At 44.0% G+C, this 26,915-nt stretch overlaps 1 protein-coding gene across 1 annotated transcript in view; it reads left to right on the plus strand.

Moving 5' to 3' along the window:
* LOC126452442 (methyl farnesoate epoxidase-like) overlaps window positions 1–26,915 on the plus strand; it is a 329,711-nt gene that overhangs the window by 184,002 nt on the left and 118,794 nt on the right. The window contains exons 6-7 of the mRNA XM_050091072.1: window positions 17,459–17,639; window positions 22,661–22,778. Coding sequence (XP_049947029.1) covers window positions 17,459–17,639; window positions 22,661–22,778 — 299 coding nt within the window. The remainder of the gene's footprint in view (window positions 1–17,458; window positions 17,640–22,660; window positions 22,779–26,915) is intronic.

Genomic DNA, 26,915 nt, shown 5'->3' on the forward strand with positions numbered 1-26,915 from the left:
CGCCGCTAAGAGGATGCAAATCAGGTTTGCTTTTAATACGCGCTATAACAGTCGTGAGCGTTAGTTACTTTTGAGACTGAACTTTGTGAGTTGCTGTTAGTTGAAAACGTCTTCAAGGCAACAAAGATGCCGTTTTCAACACTCACTGAATTTAACGAGGTCGTGTAATAGGGCTACAAGAAACTAGATGTTCCTTCCGCGATATTGCAGAAAGACTTGGCGGGAATGTAGCCACTGCACATGACTGGCGCCAGGAGTGGCCACGAGAAGATCGGGCTCCGGATAGTTATGTGCCACCACCGAGAGGGAAGACCATTGGGTTTGCCTGTGGCTCTGGCGCATCGCACTGCGTCTGCAGCAGCAATCTGAGCAGCAACTGGCACCACAGTGACCCAACGAACTGTTGCAAATCAGTTACTTCAAGGATAGCTCCGAGCCAGACGCCCTGTTCGTGCATTCCGCTGACCCCAAACCGCCCCCATTTCCCACTTCAGTGGCCTCTAGCGAGAGCTCACTGGCGGGCAGAATGGAGGTCTCTTGTGTTTTTTGATGAAAACTGGTTCTACCTCCACGCCAGTGATGCCTGCGTGTTGGTTAGGAGGCGGCCAGCTGAGGGTGTGCAACCAACCTGTCCGCGTGCAAGACACACTGTATACACACCTGGAGTTATGGTCTGATGTTTTAGTGTGACAGCAGAAGCACTCTCCTGGTTATCCCACACACCCTGACTGCAAATCTGTACGTCAATCTGTTGATTCGACCTGTTGTACTGCCATTCATGGAACGCGTTCTGCCGGCCGCGGTGGTCTCGCGGTTCTAGGCGCGCAGTCCGGAACTGTGTGACTGCTACGGTCGCAGGTTCGAATCCTGCCTCGGGCATGGATGTGTGTGATGTCCTTAGGTTAGTTGGGTTTAAGTAGTTCTAAGTTCTAGGGGACTGATGACCACAGCAGTTGAGTCCCATAGTGCTCAGAGCCATTTGAACCATTTGAACGCGTTCCCAACAGGATTACATTCGCCCACATACCGTTGTTGTAACATCTGTTTCCAGTCGAGCACATATAGGACATCATCGGACGACAACTCCAGTGTCTCTGTATTAACTGATCAAGTGCAACAGGCATGGAACTCCATCCCACAATCTTAACATCCAGCACCCATACTTGCATTCAACATTCTGGTAGTTACACCTGTTATCAATGTGACAGCATTTCACATTTCCAATGGCTTATCGCGTTCTCACATCAACCTGTGATCTTGCAGTGTTACCTAGACAAATGTATTTCCGACATTTCATTCTCTATATTGATTATTTTTGGTGTTGCAATTTTTTTCCATTCGTGCAAATAGCTTTCACACTGCAACGACGTAAGGAAGCACCAGGAGACGTGTCTACGGTGATGCCTCCGATTCGTTGCTGCGTTTGGCAAGGTGTGTCTTTACTTGTGGTGCCATCTTGAGGTACCAACTTTTGCATCATGCCTCGTTCTGCAGACAACACCAGTCATCAATTCTAAATTATTGTGCAGTGTTTCTCGTATCCCAAGAGGTTTCTAGTAATGTCTCATTAACAAATTTTTAAATAGTTTGCAACTCACCTACTCAAGGAAAACCAAAAATATTATAATACTATACTTTTTAAGGTAGAAAATAAAGCGGTTTTCGGCATAATCGCAGTCCTTTTAGAGCAGCGGTCGGCAAGTTGTGGCCAGTGATGCGCATGGGAGTCCCCGTGCCTTCTCCCTGCAGCCCGCGACATTTTTTTTTATTTTTTATAAAGGAAGACGTTATCATCCAGAATTATTTTAATTTCGAATCAAAACTGAAATCCGAGTAACAATGATGTGATCCGAGTAACGGAACTTCGGCCGCGACGACAATTATTGTCGCCCGCGCTCCTATAGTGCCGGTCGATCGACGGAAAGAATTGTGGTTCCATGGCGCTGTATGATAATAACAACTATTTTGTTTCTAATTTCGGTAAGGCTACGTTAGTTTCCGTCGTGTTTGTGAGCCTCATCGTACATACAATGGTGTTTCACCTTCTTCCAAAACCAGATTCACTTATGTTTTTAATGTTATTGCGCTGTTTTTAGGTACAAATGGTGCAGTACATTTACATTTTCTTTCGTCCACCAATTGTTACCAATGGAAGGCTACTACTCGACAAGTGGAGTGACGTATATGATATTCTGTTATGGTTTAGCTACGAGAACTTTACACCTACGCTGAAAATTTCCACAGGACAGAGTGCCCTCTGATAAGCTGGTCGGCTGACGTTTTCAGTGTATGAGGGGCACAGGTACCCTTGCATCTCGGAAAACTGACACTGGAAGGTCCCGCACGGTCCACACGCCTGACGGAGGATCGTGTGCTATGTTCGGTGCAAGAAACTCCTGAGAACAGTATGCGACGATTAGAAGCAGCAGCAGAAGGCATATCTCACTCTCTTATCTGGGGAGTACTTCCTGAACAATTGCTGCACCCATATCATCCGCAGCGCGTTCAGGCCCTAAGGCCACAGGATCATCATGGCAGTTGGCGGTTTTGCCAATGGCTGTTGTAGAATCGTGCCGCAGATCCACTGCTCACGTCCAGATTTTATTTACCTATGAAGCAAGGTGCACAAGATATAGTGCTGTGAATTTCTATTGCCAGCATGTATGGGTAGATGTAAATCACCAAGCAATTCAGGTATGAATGCATCAACACCGATTTTCCATTAACATATGGGCAAGCGTACTTGGCGACAGATTAATAGGGCCATACATGGTACCACAAAGATTAATTGGGGTGCAGTATGTGGACTTCCTCATTAAAATATTGCTTACCTTGCTGGAGACTGCGTCACTGTAGCAACGAATAGAAATGTTGTTCATACGTGATGGCGTACGTGCGAACGTTGTTCACAAGGTGTTCCGTGAACACCCGACACAGACGTTTTAGGACCCCTGGTTTGATCGGGGTGGGGGTCTGAGAGTGGGGGGGGGGGGGGGGGGAGAGAGCTACTTTAACATTAATGTGAATGGGTAGTGTGTTAATGTTACAAGCAACTGTTGTCCTATGATTGTTTCCCCATCTCCAACCTCATAAGTTGTATGTTAGGTTCACCAGCCTAAGTTCACTTTCAGAGCCACGTGAGACAAAGGCCGTCAACCTACTAGACTTACGTGTTTCGACTAATTCAGTCTCAAATATCTGAAATTCGTTCTGAAAGTTTCCTTTAATGCAATTGTTTTTATTTACTTTCAGATTTCGTACTGGCTTGGTTGATTGGTTGTAACTTGTCTGTTGTTTACCGTTTAGTGACTTTGTGCATTTCCATCTGCGAGAGAAAGCAAATATATCTGCCTGCGAGAATATAGCATGAATTTGGCCGTGTTTTATAATCTTTATAAAAAAGCTGCAAACTGATTAAATCCCGAATATTACTATTCATCTCTTTAATTAAACAAAGTGTCCGTGTGCGTTAGTGATATGTCTAATAATGCTGTTCATGAAATGGTCCCTGTGCGTTGATAATTTTCGTAGCAAACTGATCGTGAAGTGAAAATATCTTACCTCATAATGTAATTGCTTGGAAACGCGGCGCTTGCTGCTCTCTGTGCGCCGGCTGAAAATCTCTAACAACAGTCGCTGAGAGCTTAGTGCAATGCTCCAGACAATAAATAAATTATTTTATACACGTCATTGCCTGAGACATTCCCTTAAATAAAAATGAGAGGATGTGGACAAAGGTCTTAGATGAAATGTTCTTTCAACAAACTGTTTTTAAACTATCTGATACATTATTACTTGCACGAAATTTATGTTACAACACTCATTAACATTGACAATAGGCAATATTGTATCAAACTCTTACTCTTACAAATGTTAGACAAATTATTAATAAACACGAAAGATACCTTAAGTGAAAATTACTCAATCTTTAATGAAATATCTAAACGTCCCTGACATGGATATCTCATTCAACAATGAATCTAACTACTTGCAAAAGTACTGCCAATATTAGCCTCATTCCTCTTCATAGTCTTTTCATTCTAAATCGCTAATCAAATATTCCTCCTCCATCTCACAACATTCAAATACAAATCATTTTACTTAAACATAGGTGCACTTCACTTTACATCTACATTGCCACGAGTCCTCTGCTCGGCGTCTGTCTGGCTACTACTCAAACGATGGAACAAATTATTAATAAACACGAAAGATACCTTAAGTGAAAATTACTCGATCTTTAATGAAATATCTAAACGTCCCTGATATGGATATCTCAGTCAGCAATGAATCTAACTACTTGCAAAAGTACTGCCAATATTAGCCTCATTCCTCTTCATAGTCTTTTCATTCTAAATCGCTAATCAGATATTTATCCTCCATCTCACAACATTCAAATACAAATCATTTTACTTAAACATAGATGCACTTCACTTTACATCTACATTGCCACGAGTCCTCTGCTCGGCGTCTGTCTGGCTACTGCTCAAACGATGGAACTCCCGCGCTTCTCGCTGCCAAGCAGCGATGACAAAACCAACACATCTTCCAGTGACAAAACTACTCTGACCAAGGATTGCGCGTGAATAATAAGCGACTCAAAATCGTCGCTTAGCGTTTGAGACATCCAAAGAATGCAAAAATTCGAGAAATAACAAATAACAAACTCCAAATAGACCTTTTTCAGTTCGGTGAGTCGGAGAAACGCTGGGAAATTTTCAGCATACCAGAAGGTTGACAATGAAATGTATGAAAACTCTTAAGGGAACTGAGAATATTGACTAGCTACAGTGACGAAAACACATTTCAAAATGGACAAAATAACCTTTACTGGTTTCCGCGTTAGAAAAATCAGTATTTCGCCTCGTATAAGAACGTCCCAGTACTGAGATCTTTCAATGAAAAGCTAAAACTTAGGACCTTTTGTTTAGTGACTTGTTGGTTCATATTTGGAATGCAATAGAACAGCGATTTGCGTGGCATGTCTTCTACAAATCTTTGATAGGATTTCCGGAGGTATTTGGTACGTACAGGTCACACACTTGCCGTAAATTACGGGGTGGTGGGTGGTGGGCGCAGAGCTGTCGGCCGGTAGCTTCCCACTGTCGCACGGTCTTGGCCTCGTTTTACGGACAGCCATCGTGGAAGAAGGTGCCATCGACTCAAGGAAGACATCAAGCATGAAAGGATGCCGATGGCCCGCAATAATGTTCGCACAGTCCAAAGCTGTCATGGTGCCATCGATTAGTGCGACAGATCCCATAAAATATCAGGTGAATGTCTCGCATGGCAAAATACGGGCTGCCCCCCGTCGACCTGCATCCGCGCTGTGGTGCATGTTCCGAGCAGCCGTCCACCCGGATGACGGCTTGTCCGGATACGACCACACATCTATTGGAAGAAGAAACGTGATTCACCTGACCAGCCAACACGTTTTCATTGATCCACCGGCCAGTCTCGATGATCCTGTGTCCATTGTAATCGTCGTGCACTGAACAGTGACCACCGAAGCACTTTTACCTGTACCACCATATGGCCCTGTCGTCAGATCTGCCACAGACTGCCGCATATCTTTACAGAGCGGGAAGCGAGACCGCGCTCCCCACTCGCACAAAGCAACATGCCAGATCGTTTTCCTGGAGTGCGTACAACGCAGTGCCGCTGTAGTCTCCACCTACGAAAAATGCTTGCGTGCTTCTGGAGGAGTTGTGCCACACGTCGCAGTGATTTGCTTGGTTGGTGGAGGGGGTAAGTAGGACAGAGCGGGATCCAACTACTAGATGGCACCTGCAGTATTTGTTTTCTGCACACAGGCACCATCGGAGAAGCTAATTGTTCCGATCTAACTATTGAAACATTCATCAGAAATGTTGGCCGACCGCTTCTCTGCCTCAGAGGATGAGCAGCTTTCGAGTTGGTATCTGAATAGCATATTTTGTGGAACATTCCTGATGCTGAGTTGAGACACCAAACGGAAAACGAGTACATTTGGGCACAAATCGTAAGAAAAATGAATGAAACAAGTAATTAGGTTTATAAATATATTTGTTCTGAGTCTTTAATCATTGTTATGACGAGTTAGATGTTGTCATTGTGATCAGTACTATGAACGTATTCGTTGAAGTAAATAGTGGAGCCACACCTCACATTTTACCCCTCTGCTTTGGTGTAATCACGTACATCTACAAAGGGTATCATGCTGTGCTTAGGCACTTCATTAAGTACTGATAATTCTGCGTTATAAGGCAGTGGGACGAGGCATTCCTCCGCGTAGTCGGGCAAATGTTTTGTTAGTAAAATGTTATACGCTCCTTCTTCACGATGGAAGAACATTTGTCTGACTGCTTTACGCTTCTACAGTGCCCTTCCAAATATCATACAGTCTTTCGCGTCTTCCCTAAATTCCATGTAGTTTTTTGAGTGCCAGATTTACAGCATTTTAGATCGTGCGTGCGCTGCACGTTCGGCCTTCGCTGCCTCCGCTAGTACTGTAGCGCCGCACTGCCCTGCGCCTAGCACAATGTTCCTCGTAGAATGATAGAACTCGCGTCGCGCCATTGAACCACACAATACTGCTCTCATATTGGAGAAAGTGTAGCACCCACCGATCTCCAACTAATAGTAACAGTAAATTAAAACCTTTCTGAAACTTTTTCTCTCTTTCACCTCCTCCCCCCCCCCTCCCACACAAGCACACACATACACACAAGCCGGCCGTGGTGACCAAGTGGTTAAAGGCGCTACAGTCTGGAACCGCGCGTCCGCTACGGTCGCAGGTACGAATCCTGCCTCGGGCATGGATGTGTGTGATGTCCTTAGGTTAGTTAGGTTTAAGTAGTTCTAAGTTCTAGGGGACTGATGACCTTAGAAGTTAAGTCCCATAGTGCTCAGAGCCATTTGAACCATTTTTTGAACACACACACACACACACACACACACACACACACACACACACAATGTAAACTGAAATAATTTGTCACTTACTACATATCGGATGGTGCTTTGCTAAAAATTCCGCATTACACGTAAGATATCAATTTATAACTTAACTGTTACTAACTAGTTCAAATGTTTGTGAAGTCTTATGGGACTTAACTGCTAAGGTCATCAGTCACTAAGCTTACACAGTACTTAACCTAAATTATCCTAAGGACAAACAAACACACACACACACACACACACACACACACACACACACATGCCCGAGGGAGGATTCGAACCACCGCCAGGACCTGCCGGACAGTCCATAACTGCAGCGCCTGAGACCGCTCGGCTAATCCAGCGCTGCTGAGTGTTACTAACTAGTTTATTGACCAGAAAGCTTGTACACGTTATCGACATATGTTACTAAAGGCAACTACAAATTTATGTTACTGTACAACACATAGTTTAGGAGATGTGGCGTAATAAATATATAGTAGTGTGAAAAACCAACTTTTCTTAAAAACTTAAACATATCTCTATTTCAGTGGCACAACATTTCCATTGAATTAAAAAAAGATGATGTCAGAGGTAGTTCTCGTATCACTCTATCATGCATGCGTGTCAAATTATAAAAGAACATCACTTTAATTAATTATCTTTTGACAGGCACCGCCCGTACCTAGGAAAACGTTTCACGCAGCGTTCCGCGACCTGTTTCGGAAAATGAAAGATACAGCCGTATTCTGCAGCGCGCTGCGATAAATTTCCACGCGTAGGAAAACGTACGACTTAGGCCTCATATCACAGCGTTCTGTTATGAGCCGTACACTACCAATGCCTCGTCGCCTACTCGTTGTTTCACCGTCCTTCAATTACTTTCCATAATTGATGATGACAGGAGCCCGAAATGCAACTGAGCAGCTATGCCTTTTCCAAGATGCCCGGTCCGAGATTCAGACTCATAACAATCTGCCCTTTGTCAAAGTCGCTTATATCAATGGTTTTCCCATTTGCGGCCTGTGTCGGCATTAGAATGATTTCCCAATAGTTTCTGTTCTGGGTACACATACCACATTTTACGGACTATTAGACGCAACTTAATATTTAACCAATTTTTTAAAAATATTTTTACAATTTTTATTATTACATTGCAAAGATAGACTAAAAACATTCATAATTTATAGAACCCAACTAACCTTTAAAATCCCTGAAAATCGTCATGTGAACTTTCCTCTTCTTCTTCTTTTTCTTCTTCTTCTTCTTCTTTTTCTTTCTCTTCGTCGTCATCATTGTCCTTTTCGTGTATAATATAGTCTTCAATGCTATCGAGAATCTTGACAGATTTAACAATAATGTCTTCTCTCACTAAAGATCACGACTATTTCATCCACTGACACACTTGTTTGATTACAAGTCTTTTTAAAGGTCCCTTCAGCTTGAATTCGTGTTGAGTTTCGTTCATCATCCAATTGTTCCATTTCTCTCTGACATACGATTTAAACTTTTTTTTTCTTTTGTCGAGGTATCAAGAGGTTGAAATCGTGAAGCAAGTCCTCCCCGAATAACAGCAACTTCTGTACTTCTTTGTATCAATTTCTCTTCCACAGAATTTTGCAAATGCCGGCTAAACTGATCTGGCACAAGAAGAGAACCATTCTTAAAGCACCTTTCCTTCTCTCCCACACTTTATTGATCCATGATTTCATACTAATCTCGTCATGGACATGAACAACACCTGACGATGTTTCAGGAGATTTTGGCATTGTTTTGCACTTGAAAATGATCATTGGATTAAGTTTAGTACCGTCAGTACAACAACAGCGTAGCGCATTTTTTCATGTCTACTTGTTTTTATAGTTACAGTGTTAGCACCTTTCATGGCAACAGTTCTGTTACTCAGCACATCAAATGTCAGAGAAATTTCGTCCATATTCGCTGTCTGGCTTATTTCCATACTGGTTTTCTTTCGATGTTGAATAATGATGCGATAGAAATACAATATTTTCTCTTCATACTCTTGTGGCATTTTCTGATATATTTTGGCTTTGGTTCGCATGCTAAGTTCATGACGCTTCATAAACCTGTATCACCAACCAACTCCACCCTTAAAGTCTGAAGTTCCACTGTAGCGCTAACTTACGAGTGTGCATCTAAATCATTTTTGTACTCCACTGCCATTTTGACAGTCTCTTTGAATCCATTTCAATACGCCATCTTCTAGTTCTCGTCATTTTGCATTCAGTCATGTGTTTGCACATTTAGTCTTCCTCTTGTCTTCAGTTCTTCTTTACTAGCCCGCCAGTCGCTAATGGTTTTTCCTGTTGATGGAGAGCCGAAATGCCGCTTAGCTGCTCTGTTTTCATGTTCTTCTACATATGCTATTCCTTTCAATTGATGGCCCACTTCATACGAATACCTTTTATTTTTTTCGGTTGCGAAGCTAGCCACTAACAAAAATATTGTACTGTTACCAATAACACAAATTACTTTCAATTCTCAAGTTCACTGGCACCGTAGACTGCAATGACGCGTCATAAGCTAGACAGTGTTCTGCGTTTGTGACGGCGAGGCGGCAGGGAGACAGTGCTAACAAGCTTGTGAATCGCCGCAACTTAGGTTCATCGCATGGGTGCACTCCTGCTGCCTAATTGAATACAACGCTGCCAGATAGAGACAGGTTTCCCACGGCATCGAATATTTGGCCATTTATAAGATTGGTAAGAATTTTAAACCAAACAATGGACATCTTATATTAATTTTGACTACAAGACGCTCCTGAATTTTGGAGGTAATTTTTCGAAAATAAGTGCTTCTCGTAGGCCGTAAAATACGGTATACACTCCTCATAGCGTCACGTTCCCGCAACGCCACCAGGTGAAATTAAACCTTGCATTGAACAGTGGTCATAATGTTCTGGCTCATTACGTTGCAGAGTGTCCCTCACCAGTCTCCAATCGAAAACTATGTTCTCCAGTTCTCTATTACTACATCCTTCTCTTCGCAAAACTTTCTCAGTATTTTCCACCTATTCACACTCATCTAATAGAGTAGAAGTGATTCAGTATTTTACCTCTGTGTCAGTTGAACTTCTGCTTCCTGTCCAAGCCTGCACTTGTTCACCACCTCTCCAGAGCCGTTGTTCTCGCTCAACTTTCTCAACTACCCAGTGTCCAGCACCCGTCGCCAGGCTCCACGGAGATTACATCCCCGTCCCTAGTAAATGTGCTGGTGGACGTGTGAAATTGTAGTGATTATTTGGCTGTAGAACCCCATGAAGACGAAGCATGAGACACGAATTTAGTGTCTTCAGAACTGATCTTACGCGTCTTCGTAAGGTTACGGCCCGCTGTGTGAACTTTACAGACAAGAACTTAATGTGTCGGCTACAATGAGGTGGAAAAGTCATGGGATAGCGATATGCACACATACAGATGGCGGTAATACAGTCTGCACAAGGTGTAAAAGGGCAGTGCACTGTAGGAGCCATCATTTGTATTCAGGTGATCCATGTGAAAAGGTTTCTGATTTGATTATGGCCGCTCGATGGGTATTAACAGGCTTTCATCACGGAATGGTAGTTGGAGTTAGCTGCATAAGCTATTCCATTACAGAAATAGTTAGGGAATTTTAGTTGGTGAGAGCTGATGGTACGGTTCGAGTGTGGTGCAGACCCCACAAAGCCTGACCCAAGTCGTCAACAAGACATTGTTCAAGTTGGTGGTGGCTTCATAATGGTGTGGGCTGTGTTTATGTGGATCATTGACTGTAAATAGTTATGTTCGGCTACTTGGACACCATTTTCAGCCATTAATGGACGTCACAATCCCAGACAACGACGGAATTTTTGTAGATGACAATACGCCATGTCACCAGGACACCACTGTTGGCGACTTGTTTGAAGACCATTCTGGACAATCTGAGTGAATGGTTTGACAACCCAAATTGCCTGACATGAATCCCATCGATCATTTATGGGACGTAAGCGAAGATGAGTTTGTGCACAAAATCCTACACCAGTAACACTTTCGTAATTATAGACGGCTATTGAGGCTGCATGATGCAATATTTCTGCAGGGCTCTTCCAACGACTTGTTAACTCCATACCACGACGAGTTCCTGCACTAAGCTGAGCAGAAGGAGTTCCGACACGATATTAGGATGTATCCTATGACTTTTGTCAAATCAGTACATGTTCAGTGCAGTGTTCGTGCACTGTGGATTGTGTACCCTAAGTACATTTCACCACATTCGCGTGGCACTTCGAATACACTGGGCACTCTCAAATTAAGGTCGTCTTTCGCTGACTGCAGCACTTTTCTAATTGCAGCTGTTTGCGAGACATTTCCGTAACCCTACATCGTACATTCGAATAGTTCAAATGGCTCTAAGCACTATGGGACTTAACATCTGAGGTCATCAGTCCCCTAGAATTAGAACTACTTAAACCTAACCAACCTAAGGACATCACACACATCCATACCCGAGGCAGGATTCGAACCTGCGACCGTAGCAGCAGTGCGGTTACGATCTGAAGCGCCTAGGACCGCTAGGTGACAGCGGCCGGCTACATCGTACATGCTAGGCAAATTTTATGCAAGGATGTTGTCATGAAAAACACCGGGAACAAACCAACATTGTTTCCACAGTGCCTCTGACCTATTTCGCTTTTTTCAGTTGTGGTGGTAAAGTAGTATTCTAGTGGCTGAGTCGTTGCTTAGTTTCTAGGTCAGATTCACAAGACCACGTCTGGTCACCTTTAATTTTTTGATAAAATCCGTCTTGTGGCCTGGTTACGTCGTACTGCCAACTGCGAAAAGGGCGGACGCGTGAGAGAATGTGAATGCGAACAGGCACTTTGACCAAACTGACTCTTCTGCACATAGGACGATTATCATTCTATTCGATTGCATTTAGAGTGTTACACATGACATTTGTGAAATAATTACTTGTTTTGTTACACTGATGTTTGCCACTTATAAAAGCCAGTGTTTAATTTAAGTGGTGTTGACATCATTGGTGCAGGTAATGCTACGGATACACTGTCCAGTCACATTAATGTGACCACTTGTCAAAAGCCTCAACGACCGCCTTTTGCAGCGGGAGCCATGCAGGAAGGGAGTAAATCAAGTTCTTGGAGGTACTGACAGGGGTGTGGAGCCACGCAGACTCCAATGCCGCGGCCAGATGCGCTAGAATTTTCGGTTCATTATCCATGGTACAAACAGCCCGTTCGAGATGCTCCCACAGATTCTCGGCTGGAATTATATTAGGGATGTTTGGTGGCCAGAAGAGTACGATAAAATCATCTTGCATATTTACGGACCACAAATGTGCACTGCGAGCTGCGTGGCATGTTACATTGTCCTGCTGATAGATGTCATAGTGAGAAGGAAAAACAAACTGCATGTAGAGTGGACAAATTCCCCAAGGAGAGATGCGTACTTGTGTTCATCCATCGTTGTTTCCAGAAAGTCGAGATAACCCGGGGAATGCCATGAAAACATGCTGATAAGGGGGTGGGTTTCTCTGGGAAGTGGTGGCTGCAAGAAATAATCATATTCAACAGGAATATCAGCGTTTATTGATAATTGCCTTGTGCTTACAAATTAAGACTTTAGCCCCAAGGGCCGGCCGAAGTGGCCGTGCGGTTCCTAGGCGCTACAGTCTGGAACCGCGAGACCGCTACGGTCGCAGGTTCGAATCCTGCCTCGGGCATGGATGTGTGTGATGTCCTTAGGCTAGTTGGGTTTAAGTAGTGATAAGTTATAGGGGACTGATGACTTCAGCAGTTAAGTCCCATAGTGCTCAGAGCCATTTGAACCATTTTAGCCCCAAGAAATTAATAAAATCTAAAAGAATAAAGACAATTGATGATTATAGCCACAAAATTACAATAACAGCTTTCAAGAAAATTTCTTTAAGTGGAAATTGAACAACACTTCAACATCATCAGTGACATATCAGCTTAAATACTAATGAGCAGTCACCGTTTAGCTAAACTATGAAATACAACATGGCAGCAAAATGACAAAATAATTCTTATAAACTTTTCCTTAAAGCAGGGTAAATACTGCGTCAGCAACCTCAGCAGTGACTTACCAGCTCACATAATAACACGTAGTCACCGTAAAACTAAACTGCGTAATACAACACAGCAGCAAAATGAAATAATAACTTTTAATTGAATTCTCCTTAAGACAGTTTAAACAGTACTTCGGCAATCTCAGCACTGACTTACAACGAGTTATCACTGATAAATTACCATAGCAGACACAGTAACAACAATTTTTAAAGAATTTTTAAGTGGGTTGTCATTAATTGCAGAATCAGCTGATTTCAGGAGTAATTTATCACATAACATAATGCTGAGCTCCACCACTCAATGTGACACGGCACCAAAATGCCAATAACAGATTTTAATAATTACTTTTTCGAAAACTTCGTTAGATATCGATCATGAAATGACCTTAGGACCTGGAGTTCCGTACAACCAAATGTTGGCTAGATAATGCTTTATCTACTTAGTCTCAAAATTAAGATGAGCCAACACATAAATACCAACCAACAGCACCTCATGGGTTTACACACCCTTATTGCATCTGGCCGAGGGAGACTTCCACGCCGCACGGGATTAGCCGAGCGGTCTAGGGCGCAGCAGTCATGGACTGTGCGGCTGGTCCCTGCAGAGGTTCGAGTCCTCCCTCGGGCATGGGTGTGTTTGTCCATAATTTAGGTTAAGTAGCGTGTAAGCTTAGTGACTGATGACCTTAGCAGTTAAGTCCCATAAGATTTCACACACATTTGAACATTTCATGAGACTTTCATGGCGGCTCAACCAGCCCCTCGCAAAACAACTGCAATCCTAAGTTAGGTTTAACACTGGCCACTACTACAACAGACAAATCTACCATCAGATATCGGGCAAATATCCAGTCTTAAACAGTACTACAACCGAAACCTTTAGCGATCATGTGGATGCAGCTAGCGAACGGTGAATGAGAAAAGGAGTTACGTAGATAGTGCAAATACGGTTATATTCTTTTGCAATGTTGTAGCTCGTCCATTGACAAAGGACTATGAACGTTCGTCATGACAGAGCGCTATACACTGAAGCGCCAAAGAAACTGGTAGAGGCATGCGTATTCAAATACAGAGGTTTGTAAACTGGCAGAATAACGACACAGCAGTCGGCAACGCCTATATGAGACAAGTGTCTGACGCAGTTGCTAGATTGGTTACTGCTTCTACAATAGCAGGTTATCAATATTTAAGTGACTTTGAACGATGTGTTACAGTCGGCGCACGAATGATGAGACATAACATCTCCGAGGTAGCGATCAAGAGGGGATTTTCCCGTACGACCATTTCACGAGTCTACAGTGAATATCAAGAATCCGGCAAAACATCAAATTTCCAACATGGCTGCGGCCGGAAAAATATCCTGCAAGAACGAGTCCAACGACGACTGAAGAGAACCTCCTACGTGCTGTAGATTTCAGTGTTGAACCATCTATAAGTGTCAGAGTGTGAAACATTTAATGAAACATCATCGATATGGGCTTTCGGAGCCAAAGGCCCACTCGTGTACCCTTGATGACTGCACGACACAAAGCTTTACGCATCGCCTGCCCCCGTCAGCACCGACACTGAATTGTTAAAGACTGGGAAAACATGTTGCCTGATCGGACGAGTCTCGTTTCATATTGTATCGAGCGGATGGACGTGTACGGGTATAGAGACAACTTGATGAACACATGAACGGTGCATGTCAGTAGGTAACTATTCAAGGTAATGGAGACTCTGTAATGGAGTGTGGTGCGTGCAGTTGGAGTGATACGGGACACTTGATACTTCTAGATACGACTCTGACAGGTGACACGTACGTAAGCATTCTGTCTGGGCGCCTGCATCCTTCATGTCCGTTGTTCATTCCGACGGACTTAAACAATTCTAGCAGGAGAATGCGACACCCCACACTTCATCTGGCCAAAAGACTCCCCATACATGAACATTGACCATGTCTGGGATACCTTGCAACGTGCCGTTGACAGATCTTCACTCCCTCGTAGTCTTATGGATTTATTGACTGCCCTGCAGGATTCATAGTGTCAGTTCCCTCCAGCACTGCTTCAGACATTAGCCGAGTCCATGCAATGTCGTGTTGTGGAACATCTACGCTCTTGCGGTGGCGCTACACGATATTAGGCAGGTGTACCAGTTTCTTTGGCTCTTCAGTGTAATTCAAAGGCAACAGTCACCTCGAGCTCCGCAACAAGTGTTGGAACTTTCCGGCAACCGAGAAAATATTCGCATCCGAGAACATGTCACGTATTCAGCTTTTGTTCACATTAAGTCTGCTCTCTGTGCCACAGATTCCGTGTGAGCAACGAAGGTCATCCACTATAAATTAGCTTAGGATCCATGCTCGCTGAAGTACAGATCCCTCCGTTTCTGCAGTAGGTACTCTAACACTCCACATCCACAGCCGTCATGTGGCCCTTGCTTCCTTCTTCACACCACGACAGCACGCGGCAAGAGGCCCAACCCGCTGTAGCACCCTCGTTCAAGCTCTCTTGCGGCAGCCCACGTTTCCGAAACTACTCGGCCATCGCCCTTTTGACAGACCATAAAAATTCCCTATATCAATCGGCAAACATAATCGAGCTTTAACAGATCGACGTACAGACTCGCATGACTCAGATACCTTTGTTTTTTTTTCAGTTTCTTTAGAAAATCTCTTTAAAGTAGACGATGGACAAGTAGAAAATGGAGGCATGGAGAATAGTTAGAGGACAACGGCATCGAGACATACTGTACGCTTTTGTCTCCTCACATTCATTTTCGTCTCTAAACGTCCGTTATGATTAGTAGTACATACGCCTCAGCAATATGTGCTCGATTAAGTTGGGCAAAGGACAACTTGGAATTGAATGCGTATCAACGACTCAGGTTCTCTTCACCAATCACTGCAGGGTGTTTCTTACGCCTGAAGGTCTTCGTAGAAGAGTGAGAAGGCTCCAAGGTACCAATGCGTGTAGTCACAGGGATTAAGCGTGGGGCTGCGTCAGTTATGTTTTCGACCGGTACCTATTGAATAGAGTTGGGGGGAAGAGAAATTTGTGGCACAACTTGACTAGAAAAGGGATTGGCTGGTAGAACATATTCTGAGCATCAAGGGATCACCAATTTAGTATTGGAGGGCAGCGTGGAGGGTAAAAATCGTAGAGGGAGACCAAGAGATGAATACACTAAACAGATTCAGAAGGATGTAGGTTGCAGTAGGTACTGGAAGACGAAGAAGCTTGCACAGGATAGAGTAGCATGGAGAGCTGCATCAAACCAGTCTCTGGACCGAAGACCACAACAACAACATCCAGGTACAAATTTCGGACGCTTCTCGTCGCAATCGAGGGTAATTTTGAGGCTGTGTTGTATCGAGACAGCCCCACAGTTTCGTTTTTCACGACGGCAGTGCGCCGCTATACAGCACCCATCTCATACCCACAGTCCTTTAGGACCAGGAATCAACTGAATGGGATGGTCTGCGGCATGCCAAACATCACGCGTGCATCTTGTGAGGGTCGTGTGCTGCCCAGCTTGTCACTCGGCTTTCTCGGTCCTTCTCGGAAGTAACTGACTGACCTGCAAGGTAATTCTAGTCTTAATTACAGATCTTCTTACGTTAAAACTAGGTCCAGGACGTCTACATGGCTTTTCTCTGGTAGATTTTCCGAGTCTTCATAATGAGATTGCAAGAATGCTGCAACATTTCGATCGACATATTTGTGTGAAAATAATAATAATAAAAATTAAATTATGTCTTCAGAGAGCCAAAAATAATTAATTCACACTGAAAACTTGTTTTGTTTGTAATCTGTGTTGTCGAGAAATGTGAATCATAATACCAATTCATATGCAGTACGAGTGTACTACCATTTCAAAGGGACGCGGTTACTGCTTCCACTGTTTCTCGTCCTCCTGCACGGCGCCGCGTCGAGGGGGGGGGGGGGGGGGGGGGGGAGACAGTGACGCGAGGCTGAGCGCTTTGGCACTCGGGTCCGGGCATTGCCTGCAAGCTGATGCCTTGGCCGCACCTGTTCTACGGTATTTGCTGACATGAATCCTACAATGCATGTTTGGAACAAGTTGAAACTATCAGTGTATAGTCGTGGGAATCTTACTCGGGAGGCCGCCATCGAAAATTGAAACAGGCTTCGGCTCAACTATCGTGGACAGTGAGTCACAGTGGATCAAACCATGTTGTAATGTGTGGTGAACAGCAACATGCTATTGAATGCTATCCTGATGCAGATTTTGATTTCACATATGTGCAATTTCCAAGGGATTGCCTTTACTTTTGTTACTAATTGGTTTTTATTTGTGTTATTTTCATAAAGCTTGTTCTTTCATTCCCTGCCCCCTTGAATCTAATCCCAAATATTTTCACAGGTACACCGGTGCTGCAAGACTTTTCTTGGGAATTTTAATTAGATAAGCTCTTCGCGACCAGTTTGCTGTATTGTTCTTTGTTTTCCAGAGGATCAGCTTCTCATGGTGTTATACGACATGATTGTTGCTGGCTTGGAAGAAACAAGCAACGCTCTTCGATTTGCATTTCTTATGATGTTACGGCATCCCGATGTCCAGGGACGAGTTCACAATGAGATAAAAGAAGCAGTTGGTACTGACAGATTTCCAACACTCGAGGACAAAGACAGGTATTTAGATAAACGTTATACCGTTACACGTAAAGGAGAAAATTGATGAGAATCGACATCTAGAATTCGTAATTTTGTGACATATGTAACCCACCAATCTTAATTTCGAGCCGGCCGAAGTGGCCGTGCGGTTAAAGGCGCTGCAGTCTGGAACCGCAAGGCCGCTACGGTCGCAGGTTCGAATCCTGCCTCGGGCATGGATGTTTGTGATGTCCTTAGGTTAGTTAGGTTTAACTAGTTCTAAGTTCTAGGGGACTAATGACCTCAGCAGTTGAGTCCCATAGTGCTCAGAGCCATTTGAACCATTTTTTAATTTCGAAAAATGACTTGAAGTTTACCATTATCTTTACAGCACTGACCATTTACAATATTAATTTTAAAAAAATCGTGTCGCTTTTCAGTTCTCTAGAATTTCAATATTGTATATTTTGCATTATCTGTACAGTTATTTATTTTAAAAATATTATTCTCATACTCGTATGTCATCTCAGTTTTCTGTTATCTACCATCAGTACCAAGCTTGACCTCTTTGTTTACTATTATACAAGTGACATTTGATAGGTTTTTTCAATTTCGGTAACAAGCCGAAGTCTGCTGGACTCGTGTCCGGGCTGTAGGGGGGATGCGGCAAAACTTCCCGCCCGTATTCGCGCAGTTTTTGGGCTGCATCATTGCCCATATGCGGGCGAGCATTGTCGTGGAGAATGGGTGACCGAGGCTCGAGCAACTGGGGTTGAGTTGCTACATTTTTCTGCACAGGTTTTGTATGAAGTTACGATAATACACTGCTGTAACGCTTGTTCCACATGGGATTCTATCTGTCATGATGAGTCCTTGGTGATCATAAGCAAAAATCTTCACTTGCTTGAGCTTTGATTGAGTGCGTCGAAATTTTTTTTGGACACGAGGAAGATGAGGCTCTCTACTCACTGGACAGCGATTTCAACTCTGGTTCAAAGTCTCTAATCTGGGTTTCATCAATATATACAACTGGACAGGAGAATCCTTGACACTCACGGACGAATCGTTGCTTGAGCAAGGTTGCAATGTCCAGACGTTTCTGCTTCTCTTCAGCGGTAAAACAGTGTGGGATACATCTGGCATAAATTTTTCTCTTCTTCAGATCATTCGTCATCATACGGAATACTGATGCTGGGGGAATTGCCGTGGCTTCAGAGAGTTCCTTACAAATCGCACTGCAATCTCTTTCCTGAACATGTCGCATAAGTTTCTCACTTCGTTCAGCTGTTGACGTTATTGATCTTCCGGATCATGGATTATCATCTATGCTTATACGACTACCACGAAAGCTATTAACCCAACGTGAAACTGTGCTACGGTCCCCTGTAAACTCACCACAAGCTTCACTTAACGCACTGTGGTTTTCTGTTGGGTTCTTGCCGCATAAAGTTTCTGTCTTGATGTACGACCTCTGGTTTTCAACAGTCACAGTACCAGATAACCCTGCAGGGTCTGTTTCTAACTCTAGCCAATTTTATAATAGAATACACAGCGAAAAAACAAACACACATGCTTCTTCCTCAAACTCCCGACTATATGTGACGTAATTTTCATTGTTGTTACATCAAAGAGTCCACAGTAATTCCAACGTGTGCATTACTTATGAAATGTCCCTAGTAATTACTTACTTCACCGTCTTCTTGCATACTCGTATGTTACGAAGAAGTACTTCTATTCTGATCATCTTCTGAAAATCAAATAACTAGAGTTCTTATTTTTCTTCTTGATTCTTCATCTTACAGTGTTGGGGATCAATAAAATTGCTGACAACTAATTGTATATCTAATTAAAATATTTATTCGAGGAAGGTACGTTTCTCGCAGAAACTTAGCCTTGTGTCATAAAAGAACGACTAATACAGAAGAGATACACTAAGTTAAAAAAATCGCTATCGTGAGGAATATTTCCTGATGTGAGTTACGGAAGTAAAGCATGAAATTCTGTATTAAAACTGTACGATGGAGCGGCACTCGAACCTGGAACGTTTGTCTTTCGCGGGCGAGTGCGCTGCCAACTTTCTATTTGTTCTTTTTTTCATATGGGTCGCCCATCTCCCCTTTTAGCCCATACATTCACTGGCCAGCCGGAGTGGCCGAGCGATTCTAGGCGCTATAGTCTGGAACCGCGCGACCGTTACGGTCGCAGGTTCGAATCCTGCCTCTGGCATGGATGTGTGTGATGTCCTTAGGTTAGGTTAGGTTTAAAAATGGTTCAAATGGCTCTGAGCACTATGGGACTTAACATCTATGGTCACCAGTCCCCTAGAACTTAGAACTATTTAAACCTAACTAACCTAAGGACATCACACAACACCCAGTCATCACGAGGCAGAGAAAATCCCTGACCCCGCCGGTAATCTAACCCGGGAATCCGGGCGTGGGAAGCGAGAACGCTACAGCACGACCACGAGCTGCGGACAGGTTAGGTTCAAGTAGTTCGAAGTTCTAGGGACTGATGACCACAGCAGTTAAGTCCCATAGTGCTCAGAGCCATTTGAACCATTCACTCACCTTCTTTGCCTTCTCCGCTTCTTCGTTGTTTTGTTGTTTCTTCTTTAACATCGTAAAACATGGAAATGTAATTGCTATTCTTAAAAAGTATATTCTACTTGAAATTAAAATTCGTTTCGTATGAACAAATGTATCCTGACTTCTCTGCAGTTGAGGGTTGCTGTTCACCAAGGCTGGTGAAATTCTTCTTTCTAGAAAATTGCGAAAACGTCTAAAAACTTCTTCTTGAAGGTGAAGGTTTTGTATTCCGTAAACGCAACTTGCTATAGGAAAATTAAATAGTTTGTTCCAAAGCGGAAAGGTTCTGCTCGACGAAAGAATGATCATGTTCACTACCTAAGGAGCCAAAATTTTTTTATTTTTTGTTTTATGTAAATGAAACCTGTGTTCAGTCGCGTCGGTCAGTATGGCAGTACAGGGGTCAAAAATGGGGCAAAATTATCTTTGTGTTTCGTGCAATGTAGCAGTTTGTGTGCATCACTGTCAGGTAATACCAATATTTTCTTCTTCTTATGTCTTCAGTCATCAGGTTGGTTAGCAGCAGTTTTCCATGCATTTTTGTCTTCGGCTTCTCCCTTGAGAGCTGTATGGGTAGTGGAGCTGGTATCTTCATGATCTGGTTGATGCATTCTAGTCTTGGTCTGCTTCTTGTATTTCTCCCGTCTACTGTCTCTTCAATGATGCTTTTAATGATACCATCACGTCTCAACAGATGACCGACCCGTGTGTTCCTTCTGTGTCTGATGAACTTCAGGAGACAAGGCTTCTGTTCCTTTGCTCTGTGGAGACCCTCTTCGCTTGATGTCTTGTCTACGCAGGAAATCTTGAGCATTCTACAGTAGCACCTCATCTCGAAGGCTGTTATTTTATATTTTGTCTGCTTCTCTTGTGTCCCTGTTTCACCTCCGTACAGCAGCACACTCGAAATAAATGTCTTAATGAAGTTTTTCCTGAGACGTTCGTCTATGCTGCTGGATGTGAAAAGGTTTCTTCCCTTGTTAAAAGCAGCATTTGCCAGATGGATCTGGCTTGCAGTATCGTTCCTTGACCTTCCGTCTGATTTAATTTCACTCCCTCTTTGTTCCACCATGTTTTCCTTTTATTCTTAGCCAGTCCTAAAGTTTTCTCTGCTTTTATAATAATTTGTACATGGAGTTCATGCGAACACTTTTTTTGTTGTCTCAGTTCCTTCTCTAAATTTTTCTTTATTTTGTATTGCAATATTAGCTGTAATGGAGTTGTATCTGATTAAGTTCTTGGTTGTACTTTTTGGTTTAGATGGGAGAGATCGAATTTTAATTTTAGAGTGACAATTATGTGAATAAAATTCCCAAGTTCTGATTACTTTAATATTCATAATTTCCGTGATATTCCTTTTAGATATGGCTGTGTGATCCAGTTGAAATTCTCTTAGGTTTGGTGTTGGAGGTGTCCAACTGTTGGCTTTCTCGTCAGTTTGCAAAAATGTGTGGACATCAGTTTTAACTGGAACATGTTACACATGATGATCGGTTTCTCACCGTTTCTGTTTGTTCTTAAGTGTGCTAGATATTCGCCTATAACTATCTTAAATTTCTTTTCCCTCCCAACTTGCACATTGAAGTCGCTGAGAAGTATTTTAACATTGTTTTCAGGTATGTTGGAGATTTCAGATTCCAAAGACCTGTAAACTGATTTACTTTGTGCAGATCTCTTCTTTTATCATAATTAATAGGTGCATGGCAATTTATAAGGGTATAGCTTCTATTCTTGCACTTCATTGTTAATATGGACATTCTTTCTGATTTCAACGTAAACTGTTATACTGTCTCCGATCATTTTGCTGGTCCCTTACTTTATAACAGATTATCATCACTGAGATAGATCTACAAACAATCTAACGCGTCATTTCTGCATCCATGTAACGATCGAAACTACAAACTGTGTTGTGATCGTCTTTGGTTCAAAATGGCTCTGAGCACTATGGGACTCAACTGCTGAGGTCATTAGTCCCCTAGAACTTAGAACTAGTTAAACCTAACTAACCTAATAACATCACAAACATCCATGCCCGAGGCAGGATTCGAACCTGCGACCGTAGCGGTCTTGCGGTTCCAGACAGCAGCGCCTTTAACCGCACGGCCACTTCGGCCGGCGATCGTCTTTGGTGAAGCTGTTAATTGAATACTGTAGGCTCCGTTTTGGCATCTTTCGTTTTGATGCCATGATCAGTAAACATCTTGACAACACTTTATTCATCCAAGGCGTAGCGCTCAAATGGTTATACGAAATGCGATATTTAGTCATCCTGAGTTTGAAATATTTTTATTTGCTTGTTTTGAAAGTACTATTCTACCAAGGCATTCTTTTGCAATGGTTTAGTTGAATATGATTGATTGATAAATAACTAAGGCCTTGACCTTTATCACATGGTTTGATGCACCTCCCATAAAAATGAAGTCTGAGAATTCATATCAGTAAAATAATGGCAAAAACTTTTATTATTTGTAGGTTGGTTTACACCATGGCTGCCCTAATGGAGTCAAAGAGAATGTGTTACGTGTTACCAATACGTGGATTTCGGCGGTTACTCGAAGACACCACGCTACACGGCTATAGACTCCCAGTGGTTTGTACATTTATTGCGTCACTAAGACCAAAACCTACACTATGTGATAAAAAGTATCCGGACACCCCCAAAAACATACGTCATCCATATTAGGTGCATTATGCTGCCATCTACTGCCAGGTACTTCATATCAGCGACCTCAGTAGTCGTTACATATCGTGAGAGAGCAGAATGGGACGCTCTGCAGAACTCATGGATTTCGAACATGATCAGGTGATTGGGTTTCACTTGTATCATACGTCTGAGCACGATATTTCCACGGTCCTAAACTTCCCTAGGTCCGCTGTTCGCGATGTGATAGTGAAGTAGAAACGTAAAGGGACACGTACAGCACAAAAGCGTGCAGGGCGACCTCGTCTGTTGAAGGACAGAGACCGCCGACAGTTGAAGAGGGTCGTAATGTGTAATAGGCAGACATCTATCCAGACCATCACACAGGAATTCCAAACTGCATCAGAATCCACTGCAAGTACTATGGCAGTTAGGCGGGAGGTGGGAAAACTTGGATATCATGGTCGAGCGGCTGCTCAAAAGCCACACATCAATCACACTGGTAAATGCCGAACGACGCCTCGGTTGGTGTAACGAGCGTAAGCATTGGACAACTGAACAGCGGAGAAACGTAGTGTGGAGTGACGAATCACGGTACACAATGTGGCGATTCGATGGCAGGGTGTGGGTGTGGCGAATGCCCGGTGAATGTCATCTGCCAGTGTGTGTAGCGCCAGCAGTAAAATTCGGAGGCTGTGATGTTATGGTGCGGTCGTGATTTACGTGGAGGGGGCTAGCACCTCTTATTGTTTTGAGTGATCCTGTTACAGCACAGGCCTATATTGATGTTGTAAGCACCTTCTTGCTTCCCACTATTGAAGAGAAATTTGGGGATGGCAATTTCATCTTTCAACACGATCGAGCACCTGTTGATAATACACGGCCTGTGGCGGACTGGTTACACGACAATAACATCCCTGTAATGGACTGGCCTGCAGGGTGTCCTGACCTGAATCCTTTAGAGCACTTTTGGGATGTTTTGGAACGTCGACTTCGTGCCAGGCCTCACCTAACGACATCGATACTTCTCCTCAGTGCAGCACTCCATGAATAATGGGCTGCCATTCTCCAAGAAACCTTCCAGCAGCTGAATTAACGTAATCCTGAGAGAGTGGGCCAACACGATATTGAAATCCAGCATTACCGATGGTGGGCTTCACGAACTTGTAAGTCATTTTCAGCCAGGTGTCCGGATACTTCTGATCACATAGTGTACATCAGCCACTAATCAGAAACTTACTTTGTCTCATTATCAGTTCTTACCAAATGGAATCTTTAGTTGATATACTAACCTTGAAAGGAAAATCAGTAGTTTTTGTGCCAGCATTGTTCATTTTTTTACGTATATAGTACTATAGTACAGCGTGAGCCAACTTATGAGGGTACAGATTATCAAGCTCGATTTTTTAAAAAAGTCTCCGTTGATGATTATCCCCCCCCCCCCCCCCCCACCTTGCCATACGTACCAACTTCGATTCCAGAACTGTTACTTCATGATCACTCTGTTTTTGCATCTATCTGAAATCCACACTGTCAAGTTCCCCTGGGGCGTTCTGGTAACTGATCAAAAATAAAAACTGCCCTGGAGGAGAAATTCTATCTAACCAAATTACTATATTTACAGGACGGTGCTGATCCGGATATACATACACTCCTGGAAATGGAAAAAAGAATACATTGACACCGGTGTTTCAGACCCACCATACTTGCTCCGGACACTGCGAGAGGGCTGTACAAGCAATGATCACACGCACGGCACAGCGGACACACCAGGAACCGCGGTGTTGGCCGTCGAATGGCGCTAGCTGCGCAGCATTTGTGCACCGCCGCCGTCAGTGTCAGCCAGTTTGCCGTGGCATACGGAGCTCCATCGCAGTCTTTAACACTGGTAGCATGCCGCGACAGCGTGGACGTGAACCGTATGTGCAGTTGACGGACTTTGAGCGAGGGCGTATAGTGGGCATGCGGGAGGCCGGGTGGACGTACCGCCGAATTGCTCAACACGTGGGGCGTGAGGTCTCCACAGTACATCGATGTTGTCGCCAGTGGTCGGCGGAAGGTGCATGTGCCCGTCGACCTGGGACCGGACCGCAGCGACGCACGGCACGGATGCACGCCAAGACCATAGGATCCTACGCAGTGCCGTAGGGGACCGCACCGCCACTTCCCAGCAAGTTAGGGACACTGTTGCTCCTGGGGTATCGGTGAGGACCATTCGCAACCGTCTCCATGAAGCTGGGCTACGGTCCCGCACACCGTTAGGCCGTCTTCCACTCACGCCCCAACATCGTGCAGCCCGCCTCCAGTGGTGTCGCGACAGACGTGAATGGAGGGACGAATGGAGACGTGTCGTCTTCAGCGATGAGAGTCGCTTCTGCCTTGGTGCCAATGATGGTCGTATGCGTGTTTGGCGCCGTGCAGGTGAGCGCCACAATCAGGACTGCATACGACCGAGGCACACAGGGCCAACACCCGGCATCATGGTGTGGGGAGCGATCTCCTACACTGGCCATACACCACTGGTGATCGTCGAGGGGACACTGAATAGTGCACGGTACATCCAAACCGTCATCGAACCCATCGTTCTACCATTCCTAGACCGGCAAGGGAACTTGCTGTTCCAACAGGGCAATGCACGTCCGCATGTATCCCGTGCCACCCAACGTGCTCTAGAAGGTGTAAGTCAACTACCCTGGCCAGCAAGATCTCCGGATCTGTCCCCCATTGAGCATGTTTGGGACTGGATGAAGCGTCGTCTCACGCGGTCTGCACGTCCAGCACGAACGCTGGTCCAACTGAGGCGCCAGGTGGAAATGGCATGGCAAGCCGTTCCACAGGACTACATCCAGCATCTCTACGATCGTCTCCATGGGAGAATAGCAGCCTGCATTGCTGCGAAAGGTGGATATACACTGTACTAGTGCCGACATTGTGCATGCTCTGTTGCCTGTGTCTATGTGCCTGTGGTTCTGTCAGTGTGATCATGTGATGTATGTGACCCAAGGAATGTGTCAATAAAGTTTCCCCTTCCTGGGACAATGAATTCACGGTGTTCTTATTTCAATTTCCAGGAGTGTAGAAATAATTACTTTGCCGATAAAATACCTCAGCGATGCCGATATCAATGTGTATATCAGCGAGTATCTGCTATTATAATTGATTTAAAGGACAAGCTACAAGTTCGAGAAGCTGTCATCCATTGAAACAGAAACTAGGCCAGTGAGACTCACTTCATCTGTTGGGAAAACGCTGTAACCTGAGTCAAGGGGAGGTAAACGTAAAAGGATAGAGCTCTATTTATTATCGGCAGTTAAAACATGTGGCACATAATGCTACCACTTAGAGAACTCTCAGCAAGCGATGGGAAAGAACATCATGTGCACTCAGTGTGTCTACCTGTGGATCTTATTCGAAATGCTGAAGAGTTTATTTCGGCAGTCATTCAAGGAACAAGTTGTACCAACTGCAGATAGTGGCGTTCGTTGGGAGAAACGATGCCTGTCGTTCTGTCTGATGTCATACTTACATCATTCCAGAAACCAGCAGAGAAGGTTAGTATGCAACATTCTTCCCAGAACTGATAACGGCCCCCACGTTCTGTGGTGCGTTGAAGGATTAAAGGAAGGTTTAAACCAGAGCCTGTGAAGGTTATGTACAAGCTAGGCAGTTACTTCCTAGACTTGCGCTGCACTGTCCCGAAACGTAAGCCCCCCCCCCCCCCCCCCCAAGTGTCTCGGGTATCCTCTACACATCAGAGGCTGCTACCCAGGTAACTGAATCAGTGTACCTGAATATGTGTTGAATGAACGTGAGGTTTTTTTGAGAAAATGACTCTCCATGCAGTCCACATAATACACCGAAGAGGCAAGGAAACAGATGTAGGCATGCATATTCAAATACAGACATACGTAAAAAGGCCAGAATACGGCGCTGCGGTCGGCAAAGCCTATATATAAGACAAGGGTCTGGCCCAGTTGTTAGATCGGTTACTGCGCTACAATGGCAGGTTATCAAGATTTAAGTGAGTTTAAACGTGGTGTTATAGTCGGTGCACGAGCGATGGGACACGGCACCACCGAGACAGCG

This window comes from Schistocerca serialis, unplaced genomic scaffold (assembly GCF_023864345.2).
Source record: "Schistocerca serialis cubense isolate TAMUIC-IGC-003099 unplaced genomic scaffold, iqSchSeri2.2 HiC_scaffold_863, whole genome shotgun sequence".
NCBI classification, from domain to species: domain Eukaryota; kingdom Metazoa; phylum Arthropoda; class Insecta; order Orthoptera; family Acrididae; genus Schistocerca; species Schistocerca serialis.